The sequence below is a fragment of the Prionailurus bengalensis genome, chromosome E4, assembly GCF_016509475.1.
Source record: "Prionailurus bengalensis isolate Pbe53 chromosome E4, Fcat_Pben_1.1_paternal_pri, whole genome shotgun sequence".
Taxonomy (NCBI): domain Eukaryota; kingdom Metazoa; phylum Chordata; class Mammalia; order Carnivora; family Felidae; genus Prionailurus; species Prionailurus bengalensis.
In genome coordinates this window covers 22,099,686-22,124,781 of record NC_057360.1, presented here as the reverse complement: position 1 = coordinate 22,124,781, position 25,096 = coordinate 22,099,686, and the positions used below count along the sequence as shown (strand labels likewise).

Here is a 25,096-nt window from a genome sequence, read left to right as displayed (position 1 = left end):
TTCATACGTAAGATACCTCCATCCATCAGGTACGCAACGCATGCATAAACAAAATGAAAGCAAATGCTATTTTTTACAGGTTTCATTTTCTAGCTACATAACCATTTTTTAACAGTTCCCTATTGTGTTTACTAATTTTTTTCACAGAAGCATAATATTTATGGTTACATACATAAAGATATTTATTTGTTTTTCTAAAAGGAGGAACTCGTTGGTATGACTACTAGCTATGTGAATTAATTTTTTTAATCATTCTGTTTTAAAATAGTGTGATTTACCTTCATGGATTTAAACACTTTAATCTTACACAGTGATTATGTAATCAACATCTTTCGCCTTAAAATCCAAAGGTATGATTTCTGTGGAAAAGAAATTTCTCAATCTTCATTACCTTTGTTCTTTTATCAAGATGTGAATGAATGCAGACAAAATGTATGCAGACCAGATCAACACTGCAAGAACACCCGTGGGGGCTATAAGTGCATTGATCTTTGTCCAAACGGAATGACCAAGGCAGAAAATGGAACCTGCATTGGTGAGTGTATGGCTGTTTCGATGACTGAGATATGTTTGCCACTGACCAGCCAAATAAGGCATCCATTTTTTAACTAATGCTTAAGTAGGGGTGCCTCGGTGGCTCAGCTGGTTAAGCGTCTGACTCTTGGTTTAGGCTCAGGCCATGATATGTCATGATCTCACGATTCGTGAGTTCAAGCCCCGCTTCAGGTTCTTTGCTGACAGCGTGGAGCCTGCTTGGGATCCTCTCTTTCTGCCCCTCCCTTGCTCATGCTCACTTTTTCTCACAGATTTTTTACTCTCAACTTCTAGTATGGTTGAACTCTGGGGTCCCAGGCTCATAACTATACCAAGAAACGGAAGCTCCTCATGGAGACTCATTACCATTTTGAGCTCCCATCAATTATACATTTGGCTTACACAGTTTAATAGCCACATAAATTCATATTATCTCACATGTCTACTATGAAATTTAGTATATATGTTTAGAATTTCACAGGTGGTTAAGAAAAGCTTATAAAGATTTGTTAAAAGTTCAAAACGTTTTATCTTAGGACTGAATATTCTTCAGTGTCAAGTCAATGACTAGACAATAAAATAAATTATGTTCTCTATTCTTTCTGCCTTAATTTGTAGAACTATAAGCAGCATCACTTACAAAATGAAACACTGCGTTCCTGCTCTCATGTCCTTACAGTCTACTTAATTAGAGTGACCAATTCCACTTCCCTCACCAAAAGAAAAAAAAAATACTACAAGAGGGAATGAAATGCCATAAAAGAGGTACAAATAAAATTGTAGAAGAATAGTTGGAAGAGTGATCATATCTGATATGAGATGTCATGGAAATGATCACATTTAAAGAGAGCCTTGAATGGAATGGTAATAGGTGGAGGTTGTGCAAAAAGGAAAGACAGTCCCTTATGAGGGAGCGAGAGCTGGACTTAAAGTAAACAGTTTAAAAATCATCCTTCCTTCCTATCTGACTTTGCACAAGTCTTAAGATTGCAAAGAAATTTGAGTGTAAGTTTCTCATTTTAAAAGTGAGACTTTAAAAAAATGTTCATGGCTCAGTCAGTTAAGCATCTGACTCTTGGTTTCAGCTCAGGTCATGATCTCACAGTTTCATGGGTTTGGGCCCCATGTCAGGCTCTGCACTGACAGTGCAGAGCCTGCTTGGGATTCTCTCTCTTCCCCTCTCTCTCTCAAAATAAATAAATAAAACTTAAAAAAAATAAAAGTTCAAGGGCACCTGGTCGGCTTAGTCGATTAAGCGTCCAACTCTTGATTTCAACTCAGGTCATGATCTAATAGTCCTGAGGTGGAGCCCCCATGTGGGGCTCCACACTGGGCATGGAGCCTGCTTAAGATTCTCTCTCCCTTGCCTTCTGCCCCTCCCCCACACGCTCTCTCTCTCTCTCGGAAAAAAAAAAAAGACTTTAAAAGAATTGTTAAGGGGCACCCAGATATCTCAGTCAGTTAAGCATCTGACTTTGGCTCCAGGTCATTATCTCATGGTTTGTGAGGTCAAGCCCCACATCTGGTTCTCTACTGTCAGTGCAGAACCCTCTTCGGATACCCTGTCCCTCTCTCTCTCTGCCCCTCACCCGTTCGCACTTGATCTCTCTCTCTCTCTCTCTCAAAAATAAACAAACATTTAAAAATAAAATAAATAAAAAGAATTGTTAAAAAAAAGTTTTAACTCTGAAATATTTATTTAAAAAGTTACAATATATCCTGATTTTTCTCAAAATAACATAACAGTGAGAGGAGGGTATAGATATAAATGAAGGAATACTGACCACTTGTTACTTGTTGAGGTACATGGGGGCTTAGTATACTTAAAAAAAAAACTGGGGGTGGGGTTGGGCTATCAGATTTCAAAGACTTTCCAGCAGTATGGATATAGGTAAATATTTTTTAACTCCTAAGAATAGTAGCCAACTCAGAGCATCATGTGCAGTTATGTGTGATTTAAAGTATTTTTAAGAGTATTGACTCTTGGGGTGCCTGGGTGGCTCAGTCGGTTATGTGTCCAACTTCAGCTCAGGTCATGATCTCACAGTTTGTGGGTTCGAGCCCCGCATCAGGCTCTGTGCTGACAGCTCAGAGCCTGGAGCCTGATTTGGATTCTGTGTCTCCCTCTCTCTCTACCCCTCCCCAACTCACACTCTGTCTCTCTCTCAAAAATAAATAAACATTAAAAAAATTAATAAAAAAAAGATTATTGACTCTAATTATGTATAAGAATAATCTGAGATGAGCTGAGCCAAAAGATCAGAAGATTATTTAAGAACCTACAGCAAAGGGCTGCCTAGGTCAATAAGCATCTGGCTCTTGATTTCAGCTCAGGTCATGATCTCATGGTTTCGTGGGTTTGAGCCCCTTGTCAGACTCTGCACTGGCAGTGCGGAGCCTGCTTGGGATTCTCGGTCTCCCCCTATCTCTGCCCCTCCCTGACTCACACTGTCTCTGTCTCTCTCAAAATAAATTAATACTTAAAAAAAACAAAGCTACAGCAAAAATATAGCTAAGTGGAAATGGAAATGGAGATTTAAGGGGTTGATTGAAGGAAGTAGAATTACCCAATCTTGGAAACTGAGGGAGTTAGTTATAGATTAGTCTGGTTGACTAAGGAAAGAAGAATGCTGTTATAAAGAAGAAAGGAATGATAAGACACTGAGGACGTGTGGAGTTTGAAGTACTGGTAAAGGATGGACATGGAGAGGACCAGCCAGCAGCTAGAAACGTGGGGCTGTAGATAAGAAACAACATAGTACTATTGCTGTAAGTCTACATCCATGAGCTTACTAGAGTCACTAGTATAAATAAGACAGTCAGAGGTGGAGAACATAGAGAGAAAAGGGATAAAAAGCTGAAAGTAAAATTCTTGCCATAGTAGGGAGCAAGAGAAGGAAAAGGAACAACAAGGGGCAGAGTAGAAGAACTTGAATCCCAGTCTCAGCTACATGGTGAGAAATGCAACCTTTGATAGTTCTAAAGAATGTTCATTTCAAATATAATGATGTTAGGTTTTGAAAGAGAATATGTTATTACTTTTTATTGTCTTGTGTCTGTAGATATTGATGAATGTAAAGATGGGACCCATCAGTGCAGATATAACCAGATATGTGAGAATACAAGAGGCAGCTATCGCTGTGTGTGTCCCAGAGGTTTCCGGTCTCAAGGAGTTGGGAGACCCTGTATGGGTAAGTTAACAGGAACTCTTACTGAGTAATAAAGCTACTAACAGAATCACTTAGCCTTACCAACTGGATCAGGATCACTCTCTACCCTCAAAGCTTTCTTGGGACAATTAGAAAATTTGTAAGTTGGTTTAAGTAATTAATAACATTTTTAATTACTTCTTAAAGATTCCATATTGAATGCAATTTACACTGACATTTAAAGTGATAATAATAGCCATTTACAGAGTGCTTGCTATATGCTACACATATCAGAGTGAGGTTCCTTTGTAGTTACTGCGGCAACTTCACCATGAAGATTGTCTCATTGGTTATCTCTCTATATACATTTTTTGCACAGATACGTTCTCTTTGAATATGAAGCGTACTTGAATGCAATATGAAGGTTTAGGCATGAGGAATTAAGATGTGAATATGCAATTTAAGTGAGTTGATAACTATTACTTTACCGGATACTTAGTGCCTACCATGTGCCCCTATGCTAAGAATCTCACTCAGTTCTCCCAGTGGCCTGTTTGTTTCCGTCTTAGTTATGATTGAATATAAATAAGGCAGGTAACAGACAATAGAAGATACCTGTAAGAAGGTAACCATATGATTCTTTTTAATTAATGCACTTATAATCAAGAAACTGACCTATGAAATTATGGTCCTCTTGGAATGTTTAAGTGCAAAAAAATTGTGTGGGCTTTAACTACTGGCTTCCGGTGTGCCATACTACACTTTTAAAATTGGTTGCCTTGGTTGTCTACGTAACAATTATTTATAGCAAATTCTCCCATAAAGACTTTGTCCTGTCTTTATGCAGTCACTAGCATAGTACTTTGCACAGAGCAAATGTTGAAAGTAATACAGTTACTAGAAACGTTTTTAAAATAAATGCTTGTTAATAGCAGAAGTACATAACATATCATTTTAGTCTTCTGTTTAGATATTGTAATTTAACATCTTGGATAGTCATAACAGTGACCTAGCAGAATGAAATATGTTTATTTGTTCATTAATTTGATCTGAAGTTGAATGTCAGGCATTGGACTGGGGAATAAACCAATGAAGAAGGTAGGGCCATTCCCTTAAAGAGTTTAAAAATGGTAATTTTAACTTTTGCCTACTAAAATAATTTTTAAAGTAAAATATACTACTTTTATTCTGCTTATTCGTGTTACTTTATTTCATGCCACTGTGGTAATGAATTAAAGAAGTTGGTTTTGTTCTCTGGTTTTCATTTGTTTTTCCAATTTACAAGAAAAGTTGGGAGGGTTTACTATGTGTTGACCCAAGAAAAGGAAGAAAAATAACTTTTTAAATTTTTTTTATGGACTTTGTGAATTTATATCTTATTAAGAAATAATTCTGTCTTAATCTCCTTTTTAAATTTTTATTAAAAAAATGTGCTTGGCTTGATTATTAAATAATAATTATTGATTCAAAAGAAACAAAAGAAAAATGTTAGTAGTTATATCAATATTACCACATCTGAAACTTGTAATTGTATGAAAGATTAAAGAATGTTACAACAAAATGCAAACTAGAAATGTGATTGAGTCCTTTCCTCCACCAACAGAATTAAGATCTGTGTTAACTTTGAACTCTAGTTTTTCTGGAAACACCACATTTTCCCATATGATCCTTTAGGTTTCTACTGTATATGTGAAGCAATCTTTAGGAAGAACCTTAGAACCTTTCTGTATATTCCTAAATAAATGATTAACGCTTTCTCTAAAGTTCTCAACAATTGAGAAATTACTATATTTGTAGCTTTGGAGGGTAACGTAATGTCTTCAGTTTGTTTCAGAGACTGATTCTTTATTCCTGTGTTGTGTATGTATATGTGTTTTTTTTTTCTCTTTTTTATGTATCATGGCACACGAGCAGACATTAATGAATGTGAACAAGTGCCTAAGCCTTGTGCATATCAGTGCTCCAACACCCCCGGCAGCTTCAAGTGTATCTGTCCACCAGGTCAACATTTATTAGGGGACGGGAAATCTTGCGCCGGATTGGAGAGGCTGCCTAACTATGGCACCCAATACAATAGCTATAACCTTGCACGGTTCTCCCCTGTGAGAAACAACTATCAACCTCAACAGCATTACAGACAGTACTCACATCTCTACAGCTCCTACTCGGAGTATAGAAACAGCAGAACATCTCTCTCCAGGACTAGAAGGACTATTAGGAAAACTTGTCCTGAAGGCTCTGAGGCGAGCCGTGACACATGTGTAGGTAAATGTCAGCCATATTGCATTTCCTTTCTGTGGGCTCACGTATGGACCAGAGTCTAAGCATATGCACAGCACCTGTGGTATTTTGGGTGCAGTGAACTACATCTGATCTCAAATCTGGGATGACTCAAAGTTCCAACTATTACAACTATTACAAACTTTATTCAAGTAAATGATGCATTTACATGTGTGCATTCTGATAATTGTTTTATATTGGCAGTTTCTCTCTTTTGATCAACTCCTGAAAGTGTTGCTAAATTTAATGCTGTGTAGAAATAAATTTCAGTGGCACCTAGAATATATTTTTTAAAAGAGAATATGCATATTGCCACATAATATAATACCATCAGTTTATGGCTATATCTGGTTGATGCCAAAGCAGTGGGTTAAAAGTGAAACTTTCAGCTACTCAGTCAACTGCTCGTTCTATGTGACACCCAACACTGTGTTGACTGTTGTCCCACACCCACCTCCATCCACCCCCGTGGAATTTCTCAGTTTGATTATTTTGTATATATGGAAGTCACTGAAAAGATAATGTGAGCCAGGACAAAACTACGTTGCTTTCATTGCTCTAAAATATGTGCTTTCAATATCTTTATCTAAACTCACAAGTCTACAGTTTAATTTGTTTGCAAAAGTAAAGTGTAATTTCCAACTCAAGAATTGAGACTTTGTTTTCAGTTAATTTGCAAACATTACCATCTGTCATTCATTTAATTCAATTATCTGTGAGTGTCCACAGTTTGCATGCCATTGAACTATGTGCCAAGAGAAATTAGCAAACACAAATTAGCCCCACTATTTGTTAGATGACAAAAGAAAGCTAGGAAGAAAGGGAGGAGGGCGGTAAAAAAGAAATTTTGTTTCAATTTAAAAACCCCACAGGCCAACTTCATTTTCTTGCACTTTTCTTAAGTATTCTACACTTCACTTATTCTCTCCTAAATATACTTTCTGTTACACATTTCTTAAAACATTAAAAAATTGACTTCAATTTTTGCCATTTCTTTTTCTACTCTCCAAGCTCTGTTCCTACATCACTGAGGAACTTCTCAGATGAGCACTTCTCAGATGTGCTTTCTCAGTCACTCTTCTGTGGACCCACCTGGACCCTATGACCCTCTTGGATACTTAAACTTTAAACTTTTCTCTTTAAGTCCGGTTTTCTCCAGAACTTTTGTCTAGATGTCCTGATGTATCTGAAAGTTAATATGATGCACATGGAATCTTCTCCCTGTGATCAGTGTCCTAGAAAAAAGTAAAACTAAGGGCAGTGTCTTTTATTCCTTGAACTTCAAACATTAATGCATTCATTACCAATTCTCAACATTTAGTTTATATGTTCAAACACTACGTAATTACTGACCCTGTGGACACCACAATCCTTGCAAGGATATCAAATACCACTCTCAGCTTGCTCCAAACCATTCTGAGTATTGGTAGTGTTTCATGCCCACAATTTTGACTTGACTCTTTGTTGGTGAGAACTTTTCACCATTTTTTTTTGATTGACAGAATTAAAATTTGACATGTTGTCTTTCAAAGTTTCTTCCAAATAGTCATTCCCACTAAAAGGTTTCATCTCCAATTGTCATCCCACTCTCTGACTTCACCTTAGAGAAAGAAGCTCTTCTTCTCTTCTACCTTTACCTTCCTGTCCAACACCCTTGTTTATGGTGTGCCACATGAATTAAACTACACCCCCCACACCATACTCCATCTAGTTGATTTCTTTTAAGTCATCTGAAGGTCCCAGTCATTTTAAGAAAGCATCTCTGATTACATCCTCCATTTTTTCATCATTATCTAAGCCCTACAGTTTCATAGTAGAGTCTCATAAATGTTTTCTTTCTTTTTTTTCTTTTTTTAAATGTTTTTATTTATTTTTGAGACAGAGACAGAGCATGAGCAGGGGAGGTGCAGAGAGAGAAGGAGACACAGAATCCAAAGCAGGCTCCAGGCTCTGAGCTGGCAGCACAGAGCCCGACACGGGGCTCAACTCACGGACCGTGAGATCATGACCTGAGCTGAAGTCAGACGCTTAACCGACTGAGCCACCCAGGCGCCCCTCATAAATGTTTTCTGTGTCTTTGTGTTTATATTACACTAATATTATATTTATAAGAATTATCTTCCCCAAACCATTGGCTGTTTGAGACAGCTACTATTTCAGAGAACCATTCATGGAGAATTTGAAGTAAACTTCCAAAACTCATCAATTACTGGATGTTTAAGTTTTGTTTTGGGGCAGTTAATAGACATTTAGAACTATTTCTTAAAATATGATGAGTATTTTATAGTGTTCATACTAATAAAGAAATTTACACTAAGATTGCAGACAGCTTTGGAATTATGTTACGAGCAAGTTGCAATTAACACCAAATGCCTTTAATTAACCATCTGGGATATGTCTATCTTACAAAAGATTCAAATTAACACTATGCAATCTTGTTTGACTTGGGCTAAAAGTTAGCTTTTTGAGGGAATGATTCCAAAGCTTAACAGGAGAAATGAACACTGCGCTGCCTCTGAATGCAGAAATTACACTTGGGGCCACTTTAAAATTCATACTCTGGCAAGAGCGATATTGACTTCTTGGATTTCCTCATCGTTTACATTTCTGTGATTATTTTAGGTTGAAGCAGATTATAAAGGGAAAAAGTAAAAATAACTCACACAAGTTGTGGAATAAATGCTTTGGTTAACTAAAATGGGGCAAAACCATTAACAACTATTTGATGAGTGTTTATCGTTAACAGATTTTGAATCATTGCAGTTACATTCTGAGCATATGCGAAACATGTACAATGAACACATCCCTTTGCTCTGTGTCACCTCCTAGTTTTCATCTCCTCTTTACTTCCACCCGACAGCACTCCTGCTGCCATTTCACATCGTGTTCTCTCTTCATTCTTCCACTGGTTGGTGCAACTATGAACAAATTCTAACATTAAGCAAAACACAGTTGCGATAAGGAATCTGAGGCCTCCTAAATCACATCTCCTATCCTGAAAGCAAATAGCAATTAATTTTTATCACCCATTCTCACTCTCCTTTTTATTGCTGCTTTCTTGGCTTTGTTTAATAATAGCAGATAAATAGTTGTTTACTATAAAATGCTTTCCCTTTATTGTGGTATATGAACCTTCCAACAAATCTGCATCAGTGATTACTTTTGACAAAAGAATTGACTGAAGTTTTGAGGAGTAAAGTGGGCTCAAGGTGTCATAGCAACTATAGATATGTAGTTGCCATTAGTACTGTATAATTGCACGAAGTGTGATGAATATGCTTATCACAAAATTAAAAACACTTCCACTTGCTATCTCTGTATGGAAAAGTGATGCATGGATGTTGGGGGCAGGTGCGAGGAGAGACAGGAGACTAAAGTTTAAATAAAAACGAACATTCCTTGTTCTAGTTAACACCAATAGAAAATTCGTCTTTTAAGTAAACCCTAGTATAAAGGGTATAAAGGGTATACTTTATGTACTTTATAAAGAGTATAAAGGGTATAAAGACCTAGTATAAAGTCAAGACTTTAGTACTTTGGTGGTAGGATCTTGTACAAATCTGTTTCATCTGCCATTCCTAATATAGAAATATAGAAATTGGCCAGTTTGGGGCTTCAGCTCATATATACTTACACACAGAAGAGATGATCATATTTTATGAAATAGTACAATTGATATTGGACTCCATTAAAAACAGATCCTGATATAAAACAGCTCTGAGCATGTTAAATCCCATGAGTTGTAAAAAATAGAAGTTTTTCTATTGTATATCCACAACTTGTGTATAATTGGTTCTGTCAAGTTTCTGCCTTTGTTTTGCATGGTTGTACACCCTGCTTTCTTTCTGCATAGATATTGATGAATGTGAAAACCGAGACACTTGCCAGCACGAATGTAAAAATACCTTTGGAAGCTATCAGTGTATCTGTCCACCTGGCTATCAGCTTACGCTCAATGGAAAGACCTGTCAAGGTAAGAAAAAGTTGGGATGTTCATTGCTGCAACTTGATTTAGAGCCGGTGTAGGAGAGTGTGAGAAAATAATGTTTTCTTTCTTTTTTTTTTAAATAATTATTCTCCTAGTCGCTTCCTCTTCCTTCTCATTCCCCTTGGTCATATTTATTTTTAAACATTGACTTTGCAAGTAGGAGAACCAGTAAGAGAGCAAGTAGGCAAAGGAAAATTGTTGAGAATCAGTACTGGTTCAGTCTTATAGAAGGAACAAGAATGCCTAAACCAGTTCATGTTATATATTTTTAAAAATAAGTGGAAATAAACCTCTTCAAATGTCTTTTCAAAGTTCAGCCAAGATAGAAGAGGAAATAGGAAGAGACCTTGGTAAATTTTACTCCAGTATGAGGCACTATTTTATTTTTTGTCTTGGCAAACAGTGGGTGGTCAACTAAGCAATCTATTCTTTGAGTCTACAAATGATGTGGCACAATCATGAACTGGCAGTGCAGAATGCAAAAGGTGCATCTGCAAATGAATAAAATAATCTCTTCCCTTTAATATCTTAGTCCAATGGAAACAGACATGTTAATAAAAACATAATATACAGGGTTATAGGTACTATAACAGAGTTTGGGACAATGTGTAGTGATGGTAGAAAGGAAAAAAAAACTATCAATCTCAATATTACCCTCTTTACACAAAAATATGTAAAGCATTTTGCTTTAATGAGATATATTATGTTGCAATGCAAACTTAGATCAAAAAGAAATAAGAACCTACGTCAAGAAACCCCCTCAATTTTGTGGACAAAATCAGAAGTAGTATATAGGTCTTAACAAGCCTCTGAATTATATTAATTTCTGTTATATACAAACTGTATCCTTTGCTAAAGTACAACAAATAAAATCTCCAAAGGAGTGGTTATCAGTACCAGTCAAATTTAGATTACATTTTCCCTCTGTGTGAGATTCACAAGACTTGCTAGGATTTCAAGTCACGGAAAGTGTGTTCCAGGAAACAAGAGCTGGATGTATGATGGGGCCACCTCAGTTCCATGAGCTCTAACCCCTCCCTCACCCATTCACCCATTCCCTCCCTGATATCCCCCACTGGATCATGTAGACTGGAAAAGGAAAGTGAACACCGTAATAACCTTCGCTCCCAGCCATCTGTCACAAACATTTATTTAAAACCCTATGCAGAACTTTCTACTAAGGTTTGAAGTACGAGAATAATATATTACATTATAGTCATGTTTTTCCAAAGTATTAACTGATTTTAATCAACAGTACAGATATGTCAAGGGCAATAATTTGTACCCATTCCACAGATAATAAATTCTCAGAGTGATTACACGAGCATTAATATCCTAGAATAATCAAGAACAAGGGTAGGACTTGATAACAGATCTCATAATGTCTAGAATGGGCCTTTGTCTCTCCTATGATGCTTTGAATACCAGGGTCATTGTACTGTAGCATCAGGGTAAGGTGAGAGCGTTTACAACTGTCCGTGTTTTATAACCCTCCCCAGGTTGTCACCCCGAGAACCCTCTGAAGAAGTGGCAATGCCCAACATTAACACTGCACTTCCTGTGAGTGTGCCAGGCACCAAGGAAGGAAGCAGAGTAGATACGAAAGCATTTGGAATAACCAACCAAATTACAAAACCTGTTAGCCAGATTTTTAAGTGTTATATTGTATCATATTCTCATGAGAGAATTTTTCTTTTTTTCTAAATTATGGCAGTTTGTTCTTTAAATGCCCTCACCACTCATTCAGTTCAAAACATTTTTCAACTTTCAGTTGTGCTTCAGAGAGTGGAAAATAATGGGAACAAATCAGAAACAGGTGTCACTTGAAATGTTTGTGATTTAAATGGGTTACATATTTTTGTGGTTTTAAAAAAGACTTGAGAGAAAACAATTACATCTTTTAAAGCAGTCTTTAATCTGAAGAATAACTTAGAGTCTTGTTATAGCTTTAGAAAGTGTTTCAGGCATTTATGAGAGAAAAAAGGTTGATAGTTACATGTGCATTCTTGAAGTTTTATACATTAGTGATAAAACTGTGAGTGATAAAAAGGAAATTAAAGTGAATCTGACATTACACAAGGACAGAGACGCTAGTCAAAAGTGGAAGTCACCAGACTACAAAATGAAAAACAAAAAACATGACTGATAATGATTTGCCCAAGAAGCAGAGAGGAGAAACTAAAAGATCTTTCTGCTAATTTTAAGCCCCACTAATCTAATTTTAAACGTTTAGAAACACTTTATTGGCATTGCATTTGAAATTAGTGTTCTAATTTACCCAAGTTTTTTTTTAATTTTTTTAATGTTTATTTATTTTTGAGAGAGACAGAGTGTGAGTGAGGGAGGAGCAGAGAGAGAGGGAGACTCAGAATCTGAAGCAGGCTCCAGGCCCTGAGCTGTCAGCAGAGAGCCCGATGTGGGGCTTGAACTCATGACCCCACGAGATCATGACCTGAGCTAAAGTCAGATGCTTACTGAATGAGCCACCCAGGTGCCCCTAATTTATCTGTTTTTAAAAAGGAATCCGTAATATTATCAAGAATCTAAATTATTCTTTCTATAAGACAAATGTTTCAAGTATGTTTATCTTAAATTACTGCTTGATGTATCCAGAAGCACTTGGTTAAATGCATTCATATGTCCTAAAGCTATTAATATTAAAGTTTTAGTTCATCTTGTATTCTTTTCTTGTAGAATATTTATGTTATAAAATCCCTATCCTTTAATTTCTATCATAGTGATTTTCTTGTAATATTTAATAAAAACCAGACATCATCACATTGTCAGCTAACAGAAGACAGCATGATTTCTCCATCTTTTCTGGCTTCTCTTTTTAAGACCAGGAAGTAGAATAAATGAACAGAGCAAGCAGAGTGAATGCCTGTAGGGTGTTTAAGCCTGAGGAGATGGTTGTAGACAAAAGACAAAGAAGAGTCACCTGCCCAGAAGCCAAAATACTAAAGAAAGCCTGTCAATGGGAAGTGTGCACTCTGGAGCTAAGGGTGAACACTTTGAATATTAGATTTTGTTTATTTTTATAAATTCACATTCAGCCATTGGAAATCTGTGATAAGATAACTGCTCTTATTATGCATATAGACATGTAACCAGATTCTGGACTCCAGGCTGCCATTTCCATGGGCCCCTGTAGCCCACTGGCCTCCATATGTCTGCAAGAATTCACCATAAAAATTAGAGCTAAAATTAAATTTGGTGGTTGAGTGTGAAGTGAATGTTTTTTTGTGAGAAAAAAGAAGATAAGGCTAATTGAATTTCTTTCACATTTTCCTAAAGGGCCTTTTACTTCATTCTTAGATAATCTCATTTTGCCAAGGAGATAACACCCTTCTGATAGATAAAATCATAATTAGAAATTGGTTCAGAGACAATAGGCAAGATTTCAGTGTAATAAAAATTTGTTTCATTCTGCCTTCTATTCCTATAGGAAAACTAGTCCTAGAAAGCACATTATGTTTAATATCAGCACATCTAAGTAACTACAAAGTCAAGTAAGTGATTTACTCCATATCACTATAGCTCAGCATCTTTTTACTTTGTGAAAACTATTAGCAAGTTTAAAGGAAATAATTATACTGTCATTTCCTATAAAACAGAATATACTTGAAACCAAATCTAAAGTGCTCATTTTTGAGACAGAAATACAAATAGTTAATAATTCAGAAATAAAATTTAACATTTATTGTCCATGGTTAAAATACTATCTCTTGGGGCGCCTGGGTGGCTCGGTTAAGCATCCGACTTCGGCTCAGGTCACGATCTCGCGGTATGTGGGTTCGAGCCCCGTGTCGGGCTCTGTGCTGCCTGCTCAGAGCCCGGAGCCTGTTTCAGATCTGTGTCTCCCTCTCTCTCTGACCCTCCCCCATTCATGCTCTGTTCTCTCTGTCTCAAAAATAAATAAACGTTAAAAAAAAAATTTTTTTTTAAATAATAAAATACTATGTCTTGGAATTTCTTCTCTCCTTTCTCTTTTTTTTTATAGCAGTATTTCAAGTCATTTGAGGGTTCACAAAAGAACTTACAACTTTAAGCCAAGTCCCACATACATACCATTATGCAGATACCAAGTCACTTACTACCATGAAATGATATAATAGTTTCACATGCACATTGGTGTTGGCACCAATTCCATGATAGAAGTGGTTTTAACCTTTAGGTCCTACCTCTGCAGAGAACTTATTTGGTTCCAATTAATTGTAATTGTTTCCTCTGTACATCAAGATCTATGTTTATTCAAATACTAAAGAAGGAGGCGTGTTCCAGGTGCCTATATACAGCCAATTGACCTAAGACTTTATCTAAAATAAGTAGTCTTCAAATTTTTTGCTTGCCTGCTGCAAAAAGAAATTTGAAAACCTTATACATGTGGCATTCATAATTTTTAAAACTGACCTCCAAAGTTTCATATCATATTTAAATTGTTATAAAGGGTGTGAATTCTGGCTTTGTTGTTTGATGTACATGTGCCTTAAATATCTTTTCCTCAGTACTTTGGAGCTGTTGATTTAACCCAGTTAATGGGGAATGACCACTATATAATTTAGAAGTCTATAGTCATTGTTAAACCAACCAACTTGACTGTCAGAAAAAATCTAAGGTCATTTTTGCTGTTCAAGTAAAAGTGTTAAGTAGGTGTTCCCATGACAACCAGCTCACTTCTGAAATCTGACTTAAAATAGAGAGCTAAGACCATTGGTTTATAGCAATGGTGAAATAAGGCCTGCCACCATCAATATGAATAACCAGTTTTTCTCACCCTGAATATGTGCTTTGAATCATCTTACACTTGGGTATCATAAAAAGACTAAGGATTAGTGAAAACCTTTCTTTTGTAAAGCAGAAGAAGGATATAAAATGGGAATGGGGACAGGAGAACTCCAGGCCACAGGAAGTTCTTGGGCAGAGTGCTTTTAGGAAAGAGAACATAAGGGAAATGTGTTTCTGGATGGAAACTGATTCCCCGAAGTATTTGCCTGCTGTCCCGCTGCTGCTGAAGAGCTTCCACCCACCACCAGGGGAATGCAGGTACCACAGCTGGAGACGAGTGCCCTAAAATATGTTTCTTAACTTGAGGACCTCAAAATCCCTAAAAAACTTTGTAGAACTCTATGGACGCTCCTTCCAGAAAATCCATCAATCTCAATGTTGCACTCACTGTCTGTCTGACTCTGTCCATCTGTCTGTTTCTCTCTCACACAGACACACACACTCACACAGGCACACACAAAAAGATTTTCATTCATAAATCCCCTGATGCTTGAATATGGACCCTAAGTTAAAAATCATGGCTCAAAAACATTTATTTTCAGAAAGCTCAAAAAAGGTTTCCTTTAGCTCCATCTTGATTTTTTTTTTAATTTTTTAATGTTTAGTTTTGAGAGAGAGAGAGAGAAAGACAGAGCATGACCAGGGGAGAGCAGACAGAGAGGGAAACAGGGAATCTGAAGCAGGCTGGAGGCTCTGAGTGGCCTGCATGGAGCCTGATGTGGGGCTCAAACTCACAAAGTTTGAGATCATGACCTGAGTCAAAGTCGGATGCTTAACCAACTAAGCCACCCAGGCACCCCTTGATCTCTCTTAATTATAGTGATTTAAGGGTTTTTATTTACCAACTTGGTATAGAAAGCAACAAAATAAACAGCATTTCATTTGCATGTTTTCCCATTACCCTAGGGAGAGCTATTACCATAGAGAGTGCACCCCACCTCCATAACACCTGAGGATGGATTCTCCACAGTTCAGATTTGCTTAAACTTGGATTATGGTTCTTGGGTCATTCATTTGATCCTGGTTTTGGTTTTTTTTCTAAATTCTCTCTCTCTCCACAAGATCTGACTAACCTGTACAATCTCCCCTGAATTTATCACTTGACTACTTTAATGTCCACTACCCTACCTCCCACTCGACATTTTGAACTTCTAAAACAAAATACCAGGAAGGATCACTCACATTATAAAGAGATTCTTCACTTCACAGGAAGGTTCACAAGTGTCCTTTAAATTTTTAGCTTGTTTTTCATGAATTTAAAGTATTAGTTGCTTTAAAAAACTCAAATGCAGTCTGTTTCCCAAATGATAGCTTAATAGCTTCCCTTCTACTTTTATAGCTTTTATTTTTCAATGGCCTTTCACATATGTTACAAAAAATATGTATGTCCCCAAAGCAGTATGGGTAATAGCACAGCCAGTATCAGGATTCCCCACTTTATGGTTGAACAAGCCTAGGTATTCCCCACTATGTGGTTGAAAAAACTTAGGGATGAATTCATTCATGGGGAGAAGGAGGTTAGCCCTCACCATTTCGGTCACATAGCCACAACCCCTGCTCTGATGGCCAGCTCTGACCCAAGTTGCTGATGCTGTGTGTTCCTTGTGATGTTTGCTAGATGTTGATGAGTGTCTGGAGCAGAGTGTGCGCTGTGGGCCAAATCGCATGTGCTTCAACATGAGAGGAAGCTACCAGTGCATCGATACCCCCTGTCCACCCAACTACCAACGGGATCCTGTTTCAGGGTACGTCTTGCCTCCTCTTCACAGAAATACTTTTAAGTTTGTTTACTTACTTTGAGAGAGAGAACACAAGCCGGGGAGGAACAGAGAGAGAGGGAGAGAGAGAGAATCTCAAGCAGGCTCTGCACTGTCAGCGCAGAGCCCAAAGCGGGGCTCGAACTCACGAACCGTGAGATCATGACCTGAGCCGAAATCAAGAGTCAGACGCTCAACTGACTGATCCACCCAGGTTCCCCAGTCCCAGGAATACTTTTGAAAAGCTTTCTCTCCTCAACCAACAAGCCCTGTCTGTAGACATATGTAATTCACACCAAGTCAATAAGCCCAAGGGTATATGGAGTTACAGTGAATGGGTATGAAATGAGCTCATCCTGCAGCAGCCACTGTAGCCTAAACTATCACTTTTGTCTGCCAAGGTTTTCCCAGACTGTCTCCACAGTATGTAATCCGCCATGCCGCATCTAGAATTCTGCCTCAGCAGTGAGAGTTTTATGGGGTGATAGAACCTGACTTTGAAATTTTCTAGTTTCCGTTCGTGTTGCCTCAGGGTTTTAAGGGCTCTCAGCACTTAAAGCATTCCAAGAAGTACCTTGGCTGTAATTATGTTGACTCACTGTGACTCCATGAGAGAATGGTGATGAGCAAGGATGAGTCAATAGTCTGCCCATTCATATATCGTCTTGCTTACATTTCCTGCTGTCTGAAACAGTATCTTTTCTGAGTTCCAAAAAAACTACTCTTCTGTTTTCTCCCACCTTTTACAGAAATGTCATACTCTGTTCAGGTACCAAGTCAATGGGGTGCTTGAAAACAGAGATAGTGGTAGTCATGAATAAGACCCATTAAGAAGGCGGTTCTGAAACCAAATGCTGGTTGGAGCTCACACTTTGTTTTTCCTCTCAACAGTGACTACCAAGTTACTGTAACAGGACCAAGTGTGGACTGCCCACAATCCACTGAAAACCTATTCATAATTGTTTGGGGGGGGGGGTGAGGAATAGGAAAGTGAGGGAGAAAATTAAAAATATTGACTTGGGAAACATCTAAAAATACTATGACTGAAGAATCCATATCTTCAGAAAATAGTCCTTTGTGCATTGTTTTTAAATTTTACTCTCCATTACCAGTGATTTCTGGCAGACAACTTAAAAGTCATGATGCCTCAAAAACAGCCAGTGTGGGCTCTGAAAAAAGAAAACGTAGTATTTGTAATCTAAAATAATGTGGAAAACAAATACAAAAGGAAGCGCTTCCCCCCCCCAACCACGAATCTTAGTTGACCTTTCATTATTTTTAGAAAAATAAACCAAATATTAATATATTCTATTTCAGCTTTCAGTCTTGGGATAGATGTTACAATTTAAAAATAGCTTGTGTTCCTTTCATTAAAAAGTACTTGTTTCCAGTATATGTACATAAGATGCTTCTATTTCCAAAATTGACTTTCCATTTTAAAGACACTCTTGTGGTACTCATACTTACTTCAGTGGTTCAAAAACTTCTGATTTTAATGAAACTGAGAGATAGATATTTGACTCTAGACCAGCATGCTCTCACAGACATCTGGCATCTGGTTTGAGTTAGTGACCGAGAACGTGGGGTGGCCTATTGCTCTTGCAGTCAGACTGTCTACTCCCTTTAATGCCTAAAAGTTGTCATGGATCCTGGTCAGCCGCCTCATGCCCTCTCCTGCTTCCAAGCCAGATAACTACATGCATTTCATGCGTTTGTCGTCCTTAGGTTCTGCCTCAAGAACTGTCCACCCAATGATTTGGAATGTGCCTTGAGCCCATATGCCTTGGAATACAAACTTGTCTCACTCCCATTTGGAATAGCTGCCAATCAAGATTTAATCCGGCTGGTTGCATACACGCAGGATGGAGTGATGCATCCCAGGACAACTTTCCTCATGGTAGATGTGGAACAGACTGTTCCTTTTGCCTTAAGGGACGAAAACCTGAAAGGAGTGGTGTATACAACACGACCTTTGCGAGAACCAGAGACCTACCGCATGAGGGTTCGAGCCTCATCCTACAGTGCCAATGGGACCATTGAATATCAGACCACATTCATAGTATATATAGCTGTGTCTGCCTATCCATACTAAGAAGTCCTCCAGAGCCTAATCCAATATTTAAACTGCATTAATCATGGGTGTCAAGTCCCCTTCCAGATTACCATCTCCTGAACAGTTGCAATCTTGGCAACTTGAAAATGGTGCTATGCTCTGTTTTGTGTGCCTTCCTTGGTGCCGCTGAGGTATTTTCATGAACCCACCATGGTCGTTTCTTTTGGTAAAGTCTAGAAAAGTCCCTTATTATTTTCTTTATTTATTACACTGGAACAGTTACTTTCCAAAGATTATTCTGAACATCTTAGAAGGACATATAAGTGATGTTTTATTGTAGTATAAGAGCTAAGATAGTTTTCCTTAAAAAAAAAATGAAAAAAATAACTCATTCAAAGCCAATGGATTTTTGAGCATTTTAGAATAATAAAACTGGCTGCTATGTGTTTGATCAAAGCTTATTAAGTAACTTATGAAGATGCTTTTTTTAAGTATTCATACTTTATAATGGGATTTATACACCTATTTACACCTTAAGGGAAAAAGAAACACCACTCATTTGAGAAATATAGTACAGCTTCTAGAATGTTTTTTTGATACCAAATGGTGTTCACGTAGATTGAACATCCAAAAGAAGGATATTATTTTCAGTGGTTTTGTGAAATGAGATGGACCACTTATGATAATAGAAAAAATATTATTTTGTCCTCAGATGATTGTTCATGGCATGGATCTTTGCCCTAGCCTTTTGATATAACCTTCCTTTCAGTTAGCTCTATAACTTTTACATTCCAGTATTTTATTTTCCTGTCAATTGGAAACAATTTTTACAAATACCAATGGGACAGTTTCTTTTGTTTTTCTTGAAAATCTTGTATGTTCAAATTAGCATAAATGTTGAACGTCAATACACTGTACATGGTGGTAACAGACTCTGGAAGCAATTCTCAAGATGTATTCTATTTTTATGAAATGTATATATATATTACCTTGGTGTATTTTCTATATAATATCTTGATGGACTCTTTTATAAAATTATTTTATAAAGCAAAAAACAATATTACAGTAAAACCAGCCTAAATAAAATTTTCACATCCCTTTTCTTAACCTTTTTGAAAACTTAGTTTGTTTCCTTACAGCTATATAAGCTGTTAAAGTTTATAGTCACATATGCACACACCTCTGTGTGTGTGTCAGACATAGCCAGACTGAAACAGACTTTAAATGGATTCTCTGAATTGGATATGCATTAACTTTAATTCTGTGATATCATCAGACTTAATGGTATTAATAACCCATCTCAAGTGGTAAAGTGGACTCTGGTTGTTAATGGGATATGGTGCCAAAATTGTGCGTAACTTATCGCCAATAGACACTTCTAACCAAGGGACTATGGAAGACATGGCCTTGAACAATCAAATATTTAGTGAAATCATTTAGTGAAATCATTTAGTGAAATCATTTAGTGAAAATGGAGACTAGTTGATGGGTTGGTTACTTGTAAGTGCACTGGAAAACATGGAGAAAGAAAATAATGAGTTTAGGGCTTTCAGTTCTCAACTAAAGTTCTGCAAAAAGTATATAAAGTTGAATGATGATCTGAAAGAAACCCTTATCTCTTAGAACTGCAGAGCCAAGTTTTCTAAAAACCAGACCAAAGGTCCAATTCTGGCAGTAGCTGGATTACAATACAAATTTAATTCCTACTCTCACACTTTCTCTTGTGTTAAAGCAGTGATTAAAAAGGAAGTGTGACCCCCAAATTTGAGAGCGAGTCAAATGAGCAGATTTTGATGAAGCTGGAATCCCTGAATTCCAAATCTGATGTGTTTTCTATGCCAACAGAAACATCTCTTCCTCTCTGTCTAGGAAGTTAGTCTTCTTTGTCTAAACAACCTATAAGAGTCTCTCCTGAAACCCTTGCAAAAGACTCTAAGCCTTCTCAGGACCAACCCTTATCACCTTTCATTGCTTGTAGACCTACAACCATTTATGTCTTTACAATTCAATAACAAAACCAAAAAAAAAAAAAAAAAGAAGCTTGTATTTTGAGTGGGGTTTTTTTTTTGTAATTCATATTTACTATATTTTTTAAAGTAACCACTGCAACAGATTTTTTTAAACCTGGTCCTTCCCACGATCAGTGTTTCTTCTATTTTCACTTATTGGCATGCTGTCCTTTCCAACTCCACATACTCTAACCCAGCTGCCAAGCTCTGTTTGATGCCAAATCATCCATCCAGTCTTCCCCGATCCTTTAAGCAAAAGACCCAAAAGACCCCTCTTCTGCACCTAAACTCACATACTTTCTATGTACCTCTATTATGTCACTTGTAACCTTGTATTTCGTATTATGGTTGCTTAGCATGTGCGTTCTCTTGCCTACTAGACAGCAGTAGGAGGCAACCTTCAGAATGGGAGAAGATATTTCCAAATGACATATAAGATAAAGGGTTAGTATCCAATATATGTATATATACTTATCAAACTCAACACCCCAAAATAGAAATAATCCAGGTAAGAAATGGACAAAAGACATGAATGCACATTTTTCCAAAGAAGACATCCAGATGGCTAACAGATACATGAAAATATGCTCAACATCATTCATTATCAGGGAAACACAAATCAAAACTACAGTGAAATATCACCTCATACCTGTCAGAAAGGCTAAAATTAACAACACAGGAAATAACAGATGTTGGTGAGGATATGGAGAAAGAGGAACCCTCTTACACTGTGGTTGGGAATACAAATTGGTGCTGCCACTCTGGAAAACACTATGGAGATTCCTCAAAAAGTTAAAAATAGAGCTACCCTTATTCCAGCAATTGCATTACTAGATTTTTACCCAAAGGATACAAAAATATTGATTCAAAGGGATACATGTACCCTGATGTTTATAGCATTATCAACAATAGCCAAATTATGGAAGGAGTCCAAATGTCCATCAACTGATGAATAGATAAAGAGGTTGTGGTATATATATATATATATATATATATATATATATGACTATTACTCAGCCATAAAAAAAGAATGAACTCTTGCCATTTGCAGCAACATAAATGGAGCTATAGTATCTTATGCTAAGTGAAATAAGTTAGTCAGAGATAGACAAATACCATATGATTGCATGCATGTGAAATTTAAGAAACAAAACATGAACACTGGGTGGGAGGGGAAAGAAACAGAGGCAAACCATAAAACAGATTCTTAACTATAGAGAACAAACTAAGAGTTGCTGGAGGGGAAGTGAGGGAGGGGAATGGGTTAAATGGGCGATGAGTATTAAGGAGGGCACTTCTTTTGATAAGTACTAGGTGTTATATGTAAGTGATGAATCACTAGATTCTACTCTTCCAACTAATATTACACTATATGGTGACCAACTAGAATTTAAACTTGAAAAAATAATTAAAAATACCAAAAAAATAGAAAAAATATCACAAGAGGGGGAGGAGCCAAGATGATGGAACAGCAGGGAAGTTTTTTGTGTGTCTCACGTCCTTGAAATACAGCCAGACCAACACTAAACCATCCTACACACCTAGCAAACTGATTGGAGGATTAACACAACAATCTGCACAACCTGAACCACAGAATTCAGCAGATATGCGGTGTGGAGAGGTGAATTTGGGGAGTGAGAAACCCCAGAGGATAGGGAACCAATTTTGTGGGTGGAGAGAGTACAAAGACTGGGGAGGGGGAAAGAATACGGGAAAAGCACCCCTCCCCAAAAGCAGCTGGTGAGAAAGGGGAAAATTGGAAACAGCCGCAGGGACTAAACTAAAAAGGGAGAAAGGAGAAAGGAGACAGTTTAAATCCCATTTAAGACTGTAAACAAGGGGAGCTCAAAGGCTGCAACTCCGCAGCTCCTTACCTGGCGATGCTCTGGTGGGAAGGGCGAATCCCCAGGAACAGAGTGGGGTCCGGGAGGTTCTCAAGCCACACGGGGAAAAGCGGTTCCACTGCTGGAAGGACATTTGGTAGAGACTGTTGAAGCCTGGTCCCAGCAGACCCCGGAAGGCGGCCACATTTGCTGGTGCTGGGGCAGGGTCCTTAAGGGTGAAGCCTGGTGCCAGATGTGTGTTGTGATTTTCCAGAATCCCTGAAACGCTGCTGCTCACTGTCCGCAAACTTTGGGGGGGGGGGGGGGGCACGTGGCCGCAGTCTCCGGGCACCGGCAGCAGCAGGGTCCAGCAAGCGTTCCTGGGTGCCACAGACATTCAAACTTGCTCGGTGAGACCCTCCCGCAGAGAGGCAGAACGGGTCAAAGCCACAGTCTGTCAGAAGTAAGGGGCTGGCGAAAACAGCCGCGTCTGAGACACAACTCGGGAGAGAGGTGCTGCCTGGGGCCTGGTCACGGAGATTGAAGAAGCGGGAGTGGACAAGAGCTGAAGACAGAGGACGAGTGTGCGATTGATCTGGGAGAACAGACTGGATAACTGGGAGGCGCCATTTTCACTGTTCCTGCACATGCGCATTAGCACCTATGAGCACTGCAACAATCCACCCCAGTAGGCCAGCAGCGCCATCTAGTGGACGGCGGAGCTGTTACACTGAGCCCCGCCCAACTAGGCAACTTCGCTCTTCAAGAACACAAGTCTCACCGCCGGCTTGGTTTATGGACTAAAGAGCTACAAAGACTGACTTCTAGGAGAAAACGAAGCAATTTCAGTCCTACTTCAATCTGTTAGTAGGTTCATCTATTCAATTTTCTTTCTTTCTTCTTTTCTTTTTTTTTCTTTTTGTCTTTTACATTCTTTTCTTTTTCTGGAATACAGAAAAAGAAAAAATTCATTTTTATTTTCAATTTTTATTAAAAATATTTTTCTTTAATTTTTATTACTATATTTTTTACTTTTGTGTAAATGTTTTCTAATTCTATTTTACTTCCATCATTTTATTTTAGACTACAACAGTGTATTCACCTTTTCAAATTTTCAAACAATTTCCTTTTTTTCTTTTTCTTTTTTCTTTTTGTTTCTTTTCTTTTTCTTGAATGCAGAAAGAGAAAATTTTCATTTTTACTTTCAATTTCTATTAAAAATATTTTTATTTAATATTTATTATTATATGTTTTGATTTTATGTAAATTTTTTCAAATTCTATTTTACTTGCATCATTTTATCATAGTCTACTACAGTTTATTCCTTTTTCAAATTTTCAAACGATGTCCTTTCTTTTTCTTTTTTCCTTATTTTTCCTTTTATCTTTTTTCTTTTGTCATTTCTTTTCTTTTTTCTTGAATACAGAAAAAGACAAATTTATATTTATTTTTAATTTTTATTACAAATATTTTTCTTTAATTTATTTCTACTATATTCTTTACTTTTGTGTATATTTTTTCAAATTCTATTTTACCCCCATCATCTCATTTTAGTCTACTTCAGTGTATTCATTTCTTCAAATTCTCAAATGATTTTTTTCTTTTTCTTTCTTTTTTTTTCCTCTCCCCCCTTTTTTTCTCTAATCTGTCAAACCACTTTCAACACCCAGACCAAAACACACCTAGGATCTAGCATCATCTATCCAATTTGTGTGTGTGTGTGTGTTATTAATTTTTAATTTTAATATTTTTTAATTTTAATTTTTTTTAATTTCAATTTTCTACCTCATTAATTCCTTTTCTCCCTTCAAACTGACAAAATGAAGGAATTCACCCCAAAAGAGCACGAAGATATGACAGCCAGGGATTTAACCAACACAGATACAAGCAAGATGTCTGAACCAGAAGTTAGAATCACGATAATAAGAATACTACCTGGAGTCGAAAATAGGCTAGAATCCCTCTCTGCAGAGATAAAAGAAGTAAATATAGCCTGAATGAAATGAAAAATGCTATAACTGAGCTGCAATCATGGATGGATGCAGTGGCGGCAAGGATGGACGAGGCAGAACAGAGAATCAGTGATATAGAGGACAAACTTATAGAGAATAACGAAGCAGAGAAAAAGAGGCAGATTAAGGCAAAAGAGCTCGATTTAAGAATTAGAGAAAGCAGTGACTCATTAAAAGGGAACATCAGAATCATAGGGGTCCCAGAAGAGGAAGACAGAAAAATAGGGGTGGAAGGGTTATGTGAGCAAATCATAGGGGAAAACTTTCCTAACCTGGAGGAAGACACAGACATCAAAATCCAGGAAGCACAGAGGACCCCCATTGGATTCAACAAAAACTGACCATCAGCAAGGCATATCATAGTCAAATTCACAAAATACTCAGGCCAGGAGAGAATCATGAAAGCAGCAAGGGAGAAAAAGTCCCTAACATACAAGGGAAGACAGATCAGATTTGCAGCAGACCTAGCCACAGAAAGTTGGCAGGCCAGAAGAGAGTGGCGGGATATATTCAGTGTGCTGAATCAGAAAAATATGCAGCCAAAAATTCTTTACCCAGCAAGGCTGTCATTCAATTTAGAAGGAGAGACAAAAAGTTTCCCAGACTTGGGGCACCTGGGTAGCTCAGTCGGTTAAGCATCCGACTTCGGCTCAGGTAACGATCTCGCAGTCCGTGAGTTCGAGCCCCGCGTCGGGCTCTGGGCTGA

General features: G+C 37.6%; 1 protein-coding gene across 2 annotated transcripts in view; it reads left to right on the top strand.

Annotated features, from left to right (window-relative positions):
* HMCN1 (hemicentin 1) overlaps positions 1-19,653 on the top strand; it is a 465,703-nt gene extending 446,050 nt beyond the window's left edge. Inside the window, exons 102-107 of one of the 2 annotated variants that reach the window (XM_043568168.1) lie at positions 410-535; positions 3,597-3,725; positions 5,598-5,948; positions 9,817-9,936; positions 16,355-16,481; positions 18,219-19,653. In XM_043568168.1, the coding sequence (XP_043424103.1) occupies positions 410-535; positions 3,597-3,725; positions 5,598-5,948; positions 9,817-9,936; positions 16,355-16,481; positions 18,219-18,585 (1,220 nt within the window). In that variant the 3' untranslated portion in view covers positions 18,586-19,653. The remainder of the gene's footprint in view (positions 1-409; positions 536-3,596; positions 3,726-5,597; positions 5,949-9,816; positions 9,937-16,354; positions 16,482-18,218) is intronic. The other variant, XM_043568169.1, reaches the window with a different exon arrangement.
* The last annotated feature ends 5,443 nt before the right edge of the window (positions 19,654-25,096 follow it).